Source organism: Ovis canadensis, chromosome 6 (assembly GCF_042477335.2).
Source record: "Ovis canadensis isolate MfBH-ARS-UI-01 breed Bighorn chromosome 6, ARS-UI_OviCan_v2, whole genome shotgun sequence".
Taxonomy (NCBI): Eukaryota; Metazoa; Chordata; class Mammalia; order Artiodactyla; family Bovidae; genus Ovis; species Ovis canadensis.
The window spans coordinates 41,837,514-41,849,977 of record NC_091250.1 but is presented as its reverse complement, the minus strand read 5'-3'; the positions used below and the strand labels follow the sequence as shown (position 1 = coordinate 41,849,977).

The following is a 12,464-nucleotide window of genomic DNA, read 5'->3' as shown; positions in this document are numbered from 1 at the left end:
TTGAATATTCAGGAGTTGTGTTACTATCACTAGCCCGTACTTTGCTAATGGAGAGGGAGTGGTGTGAAAAATAAGAGGGCACGAAGGAAAACTGACACAAAACCCAGCACACTTCTTCATTAACAGATTCTGGGCTTCCTTTCTTTGTGAATGAGCGGCGGTCTTTAGGCCTCAAAGCAGACACCATCCGCGAGAAACAGAACTTAAAAATGGAGTTACTTTCCTTTTCCAAGGAGCTGCCGGGTGGACCAACACAGAAGAGTGGAGCGTCCTTTCCAACGGCCTGAGAGTATGGCAGACGTTCAAGACCCCGGGATCCAGTCAGTAGGCGACAACTGGGGATTTCTCGTTAGGCACCGGAGGGCCTTTCCTAGTCGGCCGAGCATGGCCTCCGCCTCCGGGCGCTGGCTCGCGGCAGGTAGCAGCGCGAACGCACAGAGAGGCCGAGGGCTAGGCCAGGTACCCTTGCGGCTACCACGTGCCCACTGGCGGCCGAGAGGCTGGGGGCCTGGGATGAGGGGCGGGGCGAAGGCCACGGGGCGGGGCCAGCTGCTCGCGCGGGGCGGGGGCGGGGCGCGCAGCGTGTTCCGGGCAGGCCCGGCGCTCCCCCTCCTCCTCCCGCGCCCAGGCCCGGCGGTCCGAGCTCCTCCCCCGGCTCGGCCTCTCTCCCCTCCCCGGCCCTCCCTCTGCCCAGCCGTTCCTCCCTCCCTCCTCCCCTTCTTCCTCGGCGAGGCGCTCCTCCAGTAGCCAGGCAGCATGGCGGCGGTGGAGACGCGTGTGTGCGAGACGGACGGTTGCAGCAGCGAGGCCAAGCTCCAGTGCCCCACCTGCATCAAGCTCGGCATCCAGGGCTCGTACTTCTGCTCGCAGGTAGACTCCTGCTTCCCCCGCGGCCCCGCCGCCGCCTCCCTCCCCTCTCCGCTTTGCCCTCGCGGCCGGTCGGGACACGCTCCTCCTCTTCCCCGGGCGGGCTCGCCGGCCGCTCTTCCTCCTCCGCCTAGTCTGCCGCGCCGCCGGCCCCTCTCTCCTCGCGGGGATCTGGGGCCCCTCCGGACCCCGGCCGCTTGGGGCGCCCGTGGGGGTGGGGGCGCGGGCGCGCTGCCTTGTGGGCTGGGGGCGGAAGCGGACTTGCCCCGGGTCTCCCCGACCGCCCCTAGGGCGCCGCGGTTAGGAGCCAGTTCTCAACGCGCATCTTCTGGCCGGGCTGGGGCTGCCAGGTGTGCTGGCTACGCGGGACAGGTGGGATCGCCGGGGAACGGGCCAGCCCTGGTTGTGCGAGTCGCCACAGCTGCAGCTCCTGGCGGGGCTCTGGTCTTGGTCGGTGGGGGCTGTAGTCACTCTGGTCCTACGGGATTGGGGGTCGGAAGAGACCCGCTGGGCTTGGAGAAGGGTTACCTGGGACGGTGGGGACTCTGAGAGGGGCAATGCGAGCTCCAGCCCCACCCACCTCTGTCCCTAGGTTTTACTACCGCACGTTGACACTTAAGCAACTTTGGAGTTGCGGATGGAGAGGGAGCTGTGTAATTCATTCTTTTCCTTTGGCACTCAGAATTATTGATTTACAAAACCAAGGTAACAGTATGAGTCACCTCAGATTAACTGAACTTCCCACTGAGCGAAAAAGACAGTTCCATTAAGGATTATGCTTTAAGGCCGTATTTTTAACAAGTTTTGTGCAGTGGAGCAAAGCCAGCATTGAATGGTGTCCGGACTGAAACGTGTGCTGGTGTTTGTTTACTGAAGAGCCCTAGTGTTCCGGCTGCATTTAGACGCTCAGAGTTTTGGCCTGGCGGCATTTGTACGGCTTTTAGTTACAATCCAGTTTTGTTGAAGAGAGGTACGGGAATATTCAGGTACGAAATTGGTAGTGTCCTGAGGGGAGGAGAGCATGCACAGAGAGTCTAAAGGCACCGATAGGGCCCTGTCCTTGCCATTGACTGAGATCTTGAACTAGTCAAGTTTATCTTTCTGAACTTCAGTCCCACCACTGTACAGACGGGAAGATGAAGTTTTTACTAATGTATTTCCCAAGGTTGTTCTGAGACCCAAAGTATCCAATGAATGTGAAATCTTAATAAAACAAAGGTAGTATTTTTTAAGGCTGGCAGTAGGGCGTAACATATATATGTGTATATATACACAAATGAATAGAAGGAAAACATATGAGCAATAAACACAAATACAACTTTCAGATATAAAATGTGTAAACATAAAGCTGTATGTGAAATGAAGATGTAAATAAAATCCTGGAGATCCAGCACTTGTAAGATAAGCCATTGTAAAAGATCCTAGCAATGTTGTATAGGTCTTGTTTTCAGATAGGATATGATCCTTGACCTTGTTAGTATCATTTGGAAAAAGTTACACTTGGAGAAGTGTTGCTATTTCTAAAAATAGCACTGGGACTTCTCAACATGCTGAACCTGATCTGAGTCCTTTTGTTTCTTTAAAATAATTTTCAAATTCTGTGATTTGTTGAGGCCTGTGTGAGACTTAAAAAAAAAATCCAGTAGTTTGTTTTTGAAAATCATGTACTCTGAGTAGAATAATGTGGTGTTTTATGTTTTGCTTAAATTTAGTTGTCGTTTTGTAATGTTAAATGAAATAATATGTATAGACACTTGTTGAAATTCTGAAAAGATGCTGTGAAACTATAGTCATCAAGGATAGGTGATACTCTCCTAGGCATGTATTATTTAGTAGAAAGGACATTGGCTCATTGGGGTTTTTGGGAACATGCCAACACATTTGTGAAAACACGCATGGTATATTTAGTATAGTAGGTATTTCATGTTAGATTCTGCAGGTATTTTTCTTGTTCCATTGTTATGCCTGTAGTCAAATATATCCTGACTGATGCTTCAAGCTCTCTCTCTTCATTCCTGTTGCTTCCTCCTTTAGTCAGTTTTTAAAATTTCTCACCAGTTTCTCTTAGTTCATTTCTCTACTGTAGTTTTCCACTTTGCAAGTAAACACTCACACACACACTCACACTCACACACAAATCAAAGGAACAAAACCTTTCGTGCAAAAGTTATTTATCCCCTAGCGTAGCGGTCTGATTCATGGGGTCGCAAAGAATCGGACTAGACCGAGCGACTGAACTGAACTGATAGCGGTCTGACTGTGTTTCTCCCCCACCTATAATGAATAGAATTGCCATTGCTTGCAGGATTCTAGCCCCATAGTCAGGGCATCTCTTCTGAGTCCAGCTTCTCTTGCTTTAACCAGAGTCTGTATTTATACTTGTTCCTTTAACACAGAATATCACCTGTCTTCTAAAATCACAGATGTTCTTTCAGTCCCAGCTTGAGACCTTGCTCAATCACTAAGCCAATTTCCACATTTATGATGAAACTGGGGCTTCTCCTTGCCACTTCTCTGATCATCTTCACTAGCAGTGGTCAGTCTTTTCTCTTCTCCTTGCTTTTGTGGTCCCCAGGCTGATTGTCTGACCAGCTTGTCTTTGGGAATAAACTGTGAACAAAACTACAAGAGAACAGAAATAAGCCTTTTCCGGTTATCCTGTCACACCACCTTATTTCCTTTATAACATTTTATACAGTCTGATCATTTGATTTTTGCTTATCTGTCTTTCAGTCAGAAGGTGAGCAACATGAATAAACTCACTGCCCTCTCCTCATTTCTCAACACAATGCTCTGCATGTAATAGGTGGTCAATAAATGCTTGAGTCAAAAGGCAGAATAAAGAGGTGCATTCATGCGCGTGCAGTTGTGTCCGACTCTGGGACCCCATAGAGGAGCAACCCTCCAGGCTCCTCTGTCCATGGAATTTTCCAGGCAAGAAAACTGGAGTAGGTTGCCATTTACTCCTCCAGGGGATCTTCCCAACCCAGGGATGGAACCCTCATCTCATGTATTGGCAGGTAGATTCTTTACCACTGAGCCACCGGGTAAGCCAGAATAAAGAGGTAAACTGCCACAACTGAATCGCAGTTCTGTTACTAGCTGTGTGCTTTAGGCAGGCAACCTTTGTTTTTTGTTATAGCCTTTTATTTTTTAACATTAATTATATTATTTTTGTTTGCTGAGTCTTTGTTGCTGCCCAACAGCTTTCTGTAGTTAGGGCAAGTGGGCATCTCATTGCAGTGGCTTCTCTAGTTGCAGAGCACTGGGTTTAGGGCACCCGGGCTTTGGTAGTTGCAGCATGCAGGCTCAGGAGTTGCGGCTCCCAGGCTCTAGAGCACAGACTCAGTAGTTGTGCACTGGGCTTAGCTGCTCTGTGGCTTTTGGAATCTTCCTGGACCAGGCAGGGATCGAACCCATTTCTCGTGCGTTGGCAGTTAGCTTCTCGTCCACTGTACCACCAGGGAGGTCCTGTTACAGCCTTTTAAAATGGGGCTTTGAATAGTACCAACCTCAGGGTCTGTATGTATTAGTAAAACACTAGGCATAGCAATACATTTAATCAATGTTAGCTCCTTTTATCATTATACTGTATTTATGCTTAAGAAGATAGAAATGCTTTTACTTAAGATGCTAAATTTTAAGACACATTTTGGTCTATTTCACTTGAAATTGAGCTTTACAGGAGTTTGTGATGTTTCATGGTATTTCTTTGTAGCTCTATCCGTCTTATTCAGTAGTAGTTGACGAGGTTTAATAGTAGCTTGGTAGTTTACTCATAGTCCCAAAGAGTTTGTAAGTTTTTTGAGGAAGGAGGCCGTGCTGTACTCATTTTTGTATTTCTCGTAAGTACCTTGTACACAGTAAGCACTCAGTTCATTAAATGAACGAAAAAAGGTCATTAGGCCTGAGAAGGAAAGGCAAAGAGCAGTCAAGCCCTTAGTGAACACCCCAGGGCAGATGCTATCTTGACTGTAGTTTAAAGGATCTGCAGAGAAGGACCTGAGTGATTTGCAGCCCTTCATAAGGCATAAGCACTTAAAGGGAAGAAGCCTGGGTTTGGAGTCTTACCTGGGTTTTTTGCGACCGTGTCCTGGGGTAGGTTGTGTCCTGTTTTATAAGAGAGGGCTAATGATGAACCCTCCCTAGAGTTGAGGTGACGGTGAGTGAGAGCGTGCAAAGCGCCTCAACACTGTGTTTAGTAAACAGTGTTGTTGCACATGCCCTGTGTCTACTACCATTGCAGCTAGCCGTAAGGAAGGTTTAAAATGTTTGAGGAGGAGCCTTATTTGTTATGAACATTTTGAACAAATTCTTGGAATAGGTTCTTTCAAAGAAGTAGTGGCCATGTAAAGTGACTGCCTGGGTCTTCAGTAAGAAAATGCGTGGGTGAGCATCTCGTATGTTGGAGTCGAAAAGTGAGGAAGGATTCGCACTTCCAGTATGTAGGTCTTTGAAATGTAGCCCTGTCCTCTAAAACGCTTTCTCCTTTGATAACAGAGTTCCTGACATTTCTAGGGATTTTCTTAAAATTCCTTACATTACCTCACACTATTTCTAGATATTGCTGTAAGATAGCAATATCTAGTTGTAATTTTTTTTTCTTAAAAATAACTTTTATTGTAGAAAAATTAGAAAATACAGGTGAAAGGTTGCTTGGTGATAATTTCTGTAAGTCTTTTGATGGGTAGTCTTACAAACATTTATGTATTCCTACGTATACTCATGTGCATATACTTGTATGCATTTTTATCAAAATGGCTAATCATATACATAATCTTAGGGAATTTGCTCTCTTTTATGTCTTAAGTAATACATTTGGAATGTGTGTAATGGCTCCGTTTACAGTATCCTTTGTAATGGCTGAATAATATTTAATGTGATAGATGTATTGTGCTGTATTTACTCATGTATGGTTGAATTTACTTTCTTTTTAATTTTTTAGCTGCCGTTTAACTGCTTTTTAGTAAATGTTCTTGTGAAATTTTAAATCATTTTGATTACTTGAGACTATAGAGTAATGGTGGGGCTGGTATATAAACCAAGGAGTGAACCCACCTTGAGGTGCTGGTAGTTCTCACAGTGTAGTTAATGGATTATTACTAGTTTGAGAACTAGTTTGAGAATCTGGTGGTGGATGGAGATCTCTTTTTACTGACATGCTTGTATTATAAATGCTTATGTAGGAGTTTTGGCATGAATTATATTTTTATTGTAGAACTTGTAAAAAGCAAACATCATTTGGTTGGTAGGTAATCAAAAGTTTAACTAATCTTTAACTCCTAGTTACTGTTTTAGAGACTGAAGGGCTATTGGAAGTAGATATAAGCTTATACTGTTCATATGGTTTGTGACAGAAGTGTTAGTCACTTAGTTTTTTCTTCCTTTTTTTTGGTGAGTCTTTTCCAGGTTTGGCATACTTGCACAATTTTTAGTTTGGTCTTAGTTAATTTGGTGGGGATGACAGACACATAAGCCTGTGGCTAAACACATATGCAGCTCTAGACAGGAGGGAGAAGCAGTAGCGTGGGTGGCTCCTTCTGTATAAATGAGGAGTTGTCTCTGGTATTAATAGGAAATCCATTTAGTAGATGCGACATGGGCAGGAATATGCTATAGAGCAACCGTTGAGATTCTCTCCATGTTAAAGTTCTAATGAAACAAAATATAGATATAGCCATCCTCTCTGCTGGATCCTGAACCTTTCTTGACTCAGTTTTAACATGAAGCATGTGCTTATTCATGCTTTGGCAGCTCAATAATTATGTCTTTTTTTTTTTTTTTCTTTTGATTGGTATCAGCCTTGGGTCTTACTTTGAATAAAGAACAGTTTAACACGCTCTGTAAGCTAGGTCCGCCTTTCTCAGTGTGTGTATTTAGCTGCAATAGTTCAACGTGGGACAGGGACTTCCGAAACGTCCTCTCAACTATTCATTGCAAATGATTTTTCTTTTTGTGCACTGTTCACAGTAGCTAAGTTGTGGAAACAACATGGATAGATAAATGGATAAATAAAATGTGGCATAAACGTATAATGGAATACTAGGCACTTTTAACAAAGAAGAAAATTTTGCAGTGTGCCACAACATGAATGAATCTGGAGGACTTTGTGCTGAGAGAAATTAGCCAATCATCAAAAGTGATTCCACTTAACACGAGGTACCTGAAATTGTTAAATTCATAGTCTCAAAGAGTGGAATGGGTGAAGGGGGAAATAGGGAGTTAGTAATCAACAGGCATTTAAGTTCAGTCCTGCAGATGGAGAAGCTCTAGGGATCTGTTCTTTACCATCGTACCTATACTGACACTTGAATTATTAAGAGGATAGGTCTCACGTTAAGGTGTTCTGGCTATTTTTTTTTTTTTTCCCCAGTAACCTGTCTGTTTTATAGCCAGGTTCAGTGGGGACTTCTTCCTGATATACCAGAGCTCTGTGGTGTCTGTTGGAAGGCATTCCTAGAATCCCGGTCATGGGGTCTGCTATTGTGGCCGTTTTCTAGGCCATAGGCTCAGGCCTCTAAAGAGTGGGTAGGGTATAAGTGAGATTTTGTGACTTTGGCAATTTTCTTATCACAAAGTGACAGGCAACAAAGATGTCTCCATCTCTGTTGAGAACTTGTATTAATTGGTCCTGCCTTGATAAAAGGTGCAAAAGGGCAACCCTTTGCATCAGATTCTGAAGGTTGCCCTGCCTTATCAATCGAGCCACGAGCTCAAATCATTCAGTAAAATAGATAAATTGTAAGTGCCATTAGGTTTTAGATGTGACATAATTTTTTTTCCCCCCTCTCTGACTGGGCATTTATTTTCTTACTGATTATTTTACTAGCTGGTACTAGTGATGGGCTTTAACTATTTGAATTCTGATAACCTTGCATAGTTCACTACTAAAATGTAGAGGAAAATATAAATGGAGGTGTTATGTGATTTAGTACTGCTTTTGAATTGAGGTTTTTAAGTACCTTAAAGTCAGGATCTGTACTTTTTTTAGAAAACTCATTTGTTTTTATTAGATGTTGAATAGACTAGAAAACTAACAGTAAGTCAACCATAGTATCTAAAGAAACATGGTACAGTAAATGCCTCAGTACTTAACCACTTGAATTATTAAAAAGAATATATTAATGAAGCAAGTAAAACCAGAAAGCACTTATGTGTCCCTCGCCCTAGAGGTACTCCCTGTTCTGAGCTGCCTTTGTCATTCATTTGCTTTCCCATGTATTTGATTCCTTAGATAAAGCTTTGTTTCGTTTTGGTGTTTTTGAAGGTTTCATAAATCACTGCACATATTCTTCTGCAACTTGCTTTCTTTATACTCTGTTCTTGAGATTCACCCTCGTTGCGTCTCACTCTAGTTCTTCATTTTCATTGCTGTATAGTATTTGTGAACTAATGTATCAGTTTATTCATTCCTTTGTTGATGGGAATTTGGGTTCTAGGTTTTTACTATTATAAACAGCACTGCTCTAGACATTCTTGTACCTGGCTCCTGATGCCTATGTGCAAGAGTTTCTCTTGGGTATACCACCAGGAGACAAGTTCTTGGGTCATGGGATATGTATGTGTTCAGCTGTTTTGACCGAGCCAGATTTTTTTCCAGTGTGATTGTGTTTTTTCTCCCATCAGGAGAAACTTTATATTGTTCCATATCCTAGCTGAGACTTTACCTTAATAGACATTTTGGTTTTTGCCTGTTGTGTTACTTATGAATAACAATGTTTGCTGGGCTATTTTTGCATGTGCAAACCTGCTAAAATTTATTATTCTCAAGAGGCTTACGGTAACTTATATGGACAGTTCAGTTCAGTCGCTCAGTTGTGTCTGACTCTTTGGGACCCCATGAATCGCAGCACGCCAGGCCTCCCTGTCCATCACCAACTCCCAGAGTTCACTTAAACTCATGTCCATCAAGTCGGCGATGCCATGCAGCCATCTCATCCTCTGTCGTCTCCATCTCCTGCTTTCAATCTTTCCCAGCATCAGAGTCTTTCCAGTGTGCCAACCCTTCTCATGAGGTGGCCAAAGTATTGGAGTTTCAGCTTTAGCATCATTCCTTCCAAAGAAATCCCAGGCCTGATCTCCTTTAGAATGGACTGGTTGGATCTCATTGCAGTCCAAGGGACTCTCAAGAGTCTTCTCCAACACCACAGTTCAAAAGCACCAATTCTTTGGGGCTCAGCTTTCTTCACAGTCCAACTCTCACATCCATACATGACCACTGGAAAAACCATAGCCTTGACTAGACGGACCTTTGTTGGCAAAGTAATGTCTCTGCTTTTCAATATATCTAGGTTGGTCATAACTTTTCTTCCAAGGAGTAAGCATCTTTTAATTTCATGGCTGCAGTCACCATCTGCAGTGATTTTGGAGCCCCAGAAAATAAAGTCTGACACTGTTTCCACTCTTTCCCCATCTATTTGCCATGAAGTGGTGAGACCAGATGCCATGATCGTAGTTTTCTGAATGTTGAGCATTAAACCAACTTTTTCACTCTCCTCTTTCACTTTCATCAAGAGGCTTTTTAGTTCCTCTTCACTTTCTGCTATAAGGGTGGTGTCATTTGCATATCTGAGGTTATTGGTATTTCTCCCGGCAATCTTGATTGCAGCTTGTGCTTCTTCCAGCCCAGCGTTTCTCATGAGGTAGTCTGCATAGAAGTTAAATAAGCAGGGTGACAATATACAGCCTTGGCGTACTCCTTTTCCTATTTGGAACCAGTCTGTTGTTCCATATCCAGTTCTAACTGTTGCTTCCTGACCTGCATACAGGTTTCTCAAGAGGCGGGTCAGGTGGTCTGGTATTCCCATCTCTTTCAGAATTTTCCACAGCTTATTGTGATCCACACAGTCAAAGGCTTTGGCATAGTCAATAAAGCAGAAATAGATGTTTTTCTGGAACTCTCTTGCTTTTTCCATGATCCAGCAGATGTTGGCAATTTGATCTCTTGTTCCTCTGCCTTTTCGAAAACCAGCTTGAACATCTGGAAGTTCGCGGTTCACGTATTGCTGAAGCCTGGCTTGGAGAATTTTGAGCATTACTTTACTAGCATGTGAGATGAGTGCAATTGTGCGGTAGTTTGAGCATTCTTTGGCATTGCCTTTCTTTGGGATGGGAATGAAAACTGACCTTTCCAGTCCTGTGGCCACTGCTGAGTTTTCCAAATTTGCTGACATATTGAGTGCAGCACTTTCACAGCATCATCTTTCAGGATTTGAAACAGCTCAGCTGGAATTCCATCACCTCCACTAGCTTTGTTCGTAGTGATGCTTTCTAAGGCCCACTTGACTTCACATTCCAGGATGTCTGGCTCTAGGTGAGTGAACACACCATCATGATTATCTTGGTCGTGAAGATCTTTTTTGTACAGTTCTGTGTATTCTTGCCACCTCTTCTTAATAATATCTTCTGCTTCTGTTAGGTCCATACCATTTCTGTCCTTTATTGAGCGCATCTTTGCATGAAATGTTCCCTTGGTATCTCTTAATTTTCTTGAAGAGATCTCTAGTCTTTCCTATTCTGTTGTTTTCCTCTTAAAAAAAAAAAAGTTAAATCACCTGGAGATGCTAAGTGAAAGTTATAGACAAGGAATTTTTTTCTTTTAATTATTTTATAACTTGATTGAATCTCCTTAGCTTTTTATTGTGATGATTTTCAAACATAGAAAAGTTTAAAGAAAAGTCTTATAACTAATTGCAGTATACCATCACTTACATTGCAGAAGGAAATGGCAACCCACTCCAGTATTCTTGCCTGGAGAATCCCAGGGACAGAGGAGCCTGTTGGGTGCCGTCTATGGGGTCGCACCGAGTCAGACACGACTGACGTGACTTAGCAGCAACTTAGCAGTCACCTACATACTTTGCTCTAATTGCTTTATTTATGAGTTCTTATGTGTATTGCATTTGTATATGTATTAGTTGAAAATTTTTGAGTCACAGACAACGTGACACGTTACCCATTGATTACATGGTTACATGTAATCATCTTCAGCATGTATTTTCTAATGACATTGATATTCTTTCTTACTTATTAATACAGTATCATGATTACATGTAAGAATATTGCCAAGAATTCCCTAATATCTTCTAATAGCCAATGCTATTTGCATTTATCAATTATCTCCTAAACATCTTCAGTAGTTGTGTTTTTGGTTAATTTTTGGAACCAGGATCCTTTCAAAGCTCACAAGTAGCATGTGGTTGTTACATTTCTTAGTCTTGGTGTAGAACAGTCCTTTCATCTTCACGTTCACGATGCTGGCTTTTTGAGGAGACTAGTCAATTGTCTTGCTGAGTGCACACGTTCTTGGTTATCTGATTATTTCCTCGTAGTGTCTTTAAGTTGTTCTTTTATCCCCTGTCTGTTCTGTCAGAATTCCCTTGACAGGACTTGTGAGAGATGCTGTGTGCTTCATATTCTATCACATCAGGAGGCGCTCCTAAATGTGATCACTTGCTTAGGTGGTGCTGCTTGCTCGCTGTACGTTTCTCACTTTGTAATTAACTACCTACTGTAGCGCCTTCGAAGGACAGTGGGTTCTGTGTCCTTTTGACCTTCCTCCAGTAGTCTCTGATTGTTCCCTAGCTCTCTGGCCCAAGACAAACAAAGTTTACCTTGTAGCTTCCCTGTCCCAAATCTGGAGTCCAGCCTGTCTCCAAGGAGCCCTTGTTTCTGGTAGGAAGGTCTTTAGAAATCTAGTTCTGCCTGCTCAGTACGCTCCATACTGAGCCACTGGCTGGAGTCCCTGCCTCGAGAAGAAGGGTACTGACATCTTCAAGGAAGTTTGCTGATGGCTCTGGAGGACACAAATAAAACTGCTGATGGGCAGTTTTTCAAAGCAGCGTAGTAAAAAGGTGCAAAACAGTATAGTTAAGGTCCTAGAAGGCCTCCTGAAGGAGGGGTTAAGAAATGGATTTGAGTACACTGAAGAAAATAAATAAAAAGGTAAGTAAAAAGGTGTCTGTTAGTGAGGAGGAGAGAACATTCTCTCCAGGGCAAGGATGTTTATGGAAGTAGGAGCAAGCTGAGGCATGTGTGTTACAGCAAGTAACCACAGCCTTGCAGTGGTGAAGAGTCTGAGTACAGAAATATAAGGAAATAAAATGATTGTTAGCAGGGCCAGAGACTTTGTGTTCCACTGAGTATATATTTTTTAAATGTAAATACCTTCATTTGTTTTTTTGTTATAAAAAGCAGTGCATGATCTTTGCATAAATTTAAAACAGAAGTGTTTGAAGTGAAAGCTGTGTCATGATCGTATCCTAAGAGTATGTTACAGTTTGGTTTATTATCTTTTCAGGCTTTTATATATTTATTACATAGAGGTTAAGAGCATGGAAACTGTCTCAAGAAAGCAAGCACTTAAAACCGGGCTTTGCTGTTAATTAGCTGTGTGGGTTTTTTTTAACGTGTTAATTTTTCTGTGCTTCAGTTTTCTCATCTGTTAAATAGGAAATAATAGAATGTACCCTGCAGAGTTGTGAGGATTAACGGTTGGCGCATATAGTACTGCCTAAATCAGTGTTTGGCATATGGTCAGCATTCATGTGTTACTTGTTGTTTTTATGTTTTTGAAACAAAACCAGAATCATTGTTCT

The 12,464-nt window shown here is 42.8% G+C and overlaps 1 protein-coding gene across 1 annotated transcript in view; it reads left to right on the top strand.

Annotated features, from left to right (window-relative positions):
* The first annotated feature begins 241 nt into the window (after positions 1 to 241).
* Positions 242 to 12,464, top strand: part of METAP1 (methionyl aminopeptidase 1) — a 58,198-nt gene continuing 45,975 nt past the window's right edge. The window contains exon 1 of the mRNA XM_069593656.1: positions 242 to 870. Within this exon, the coding sequence (XP_069449757.1) occupies positions 757 to 870 (114 nt within the window). The 5' untranslated portion in view covers positions 242 to 756. The remainder of the gene's footprint in view (positions 871 to 12,464) is intronic.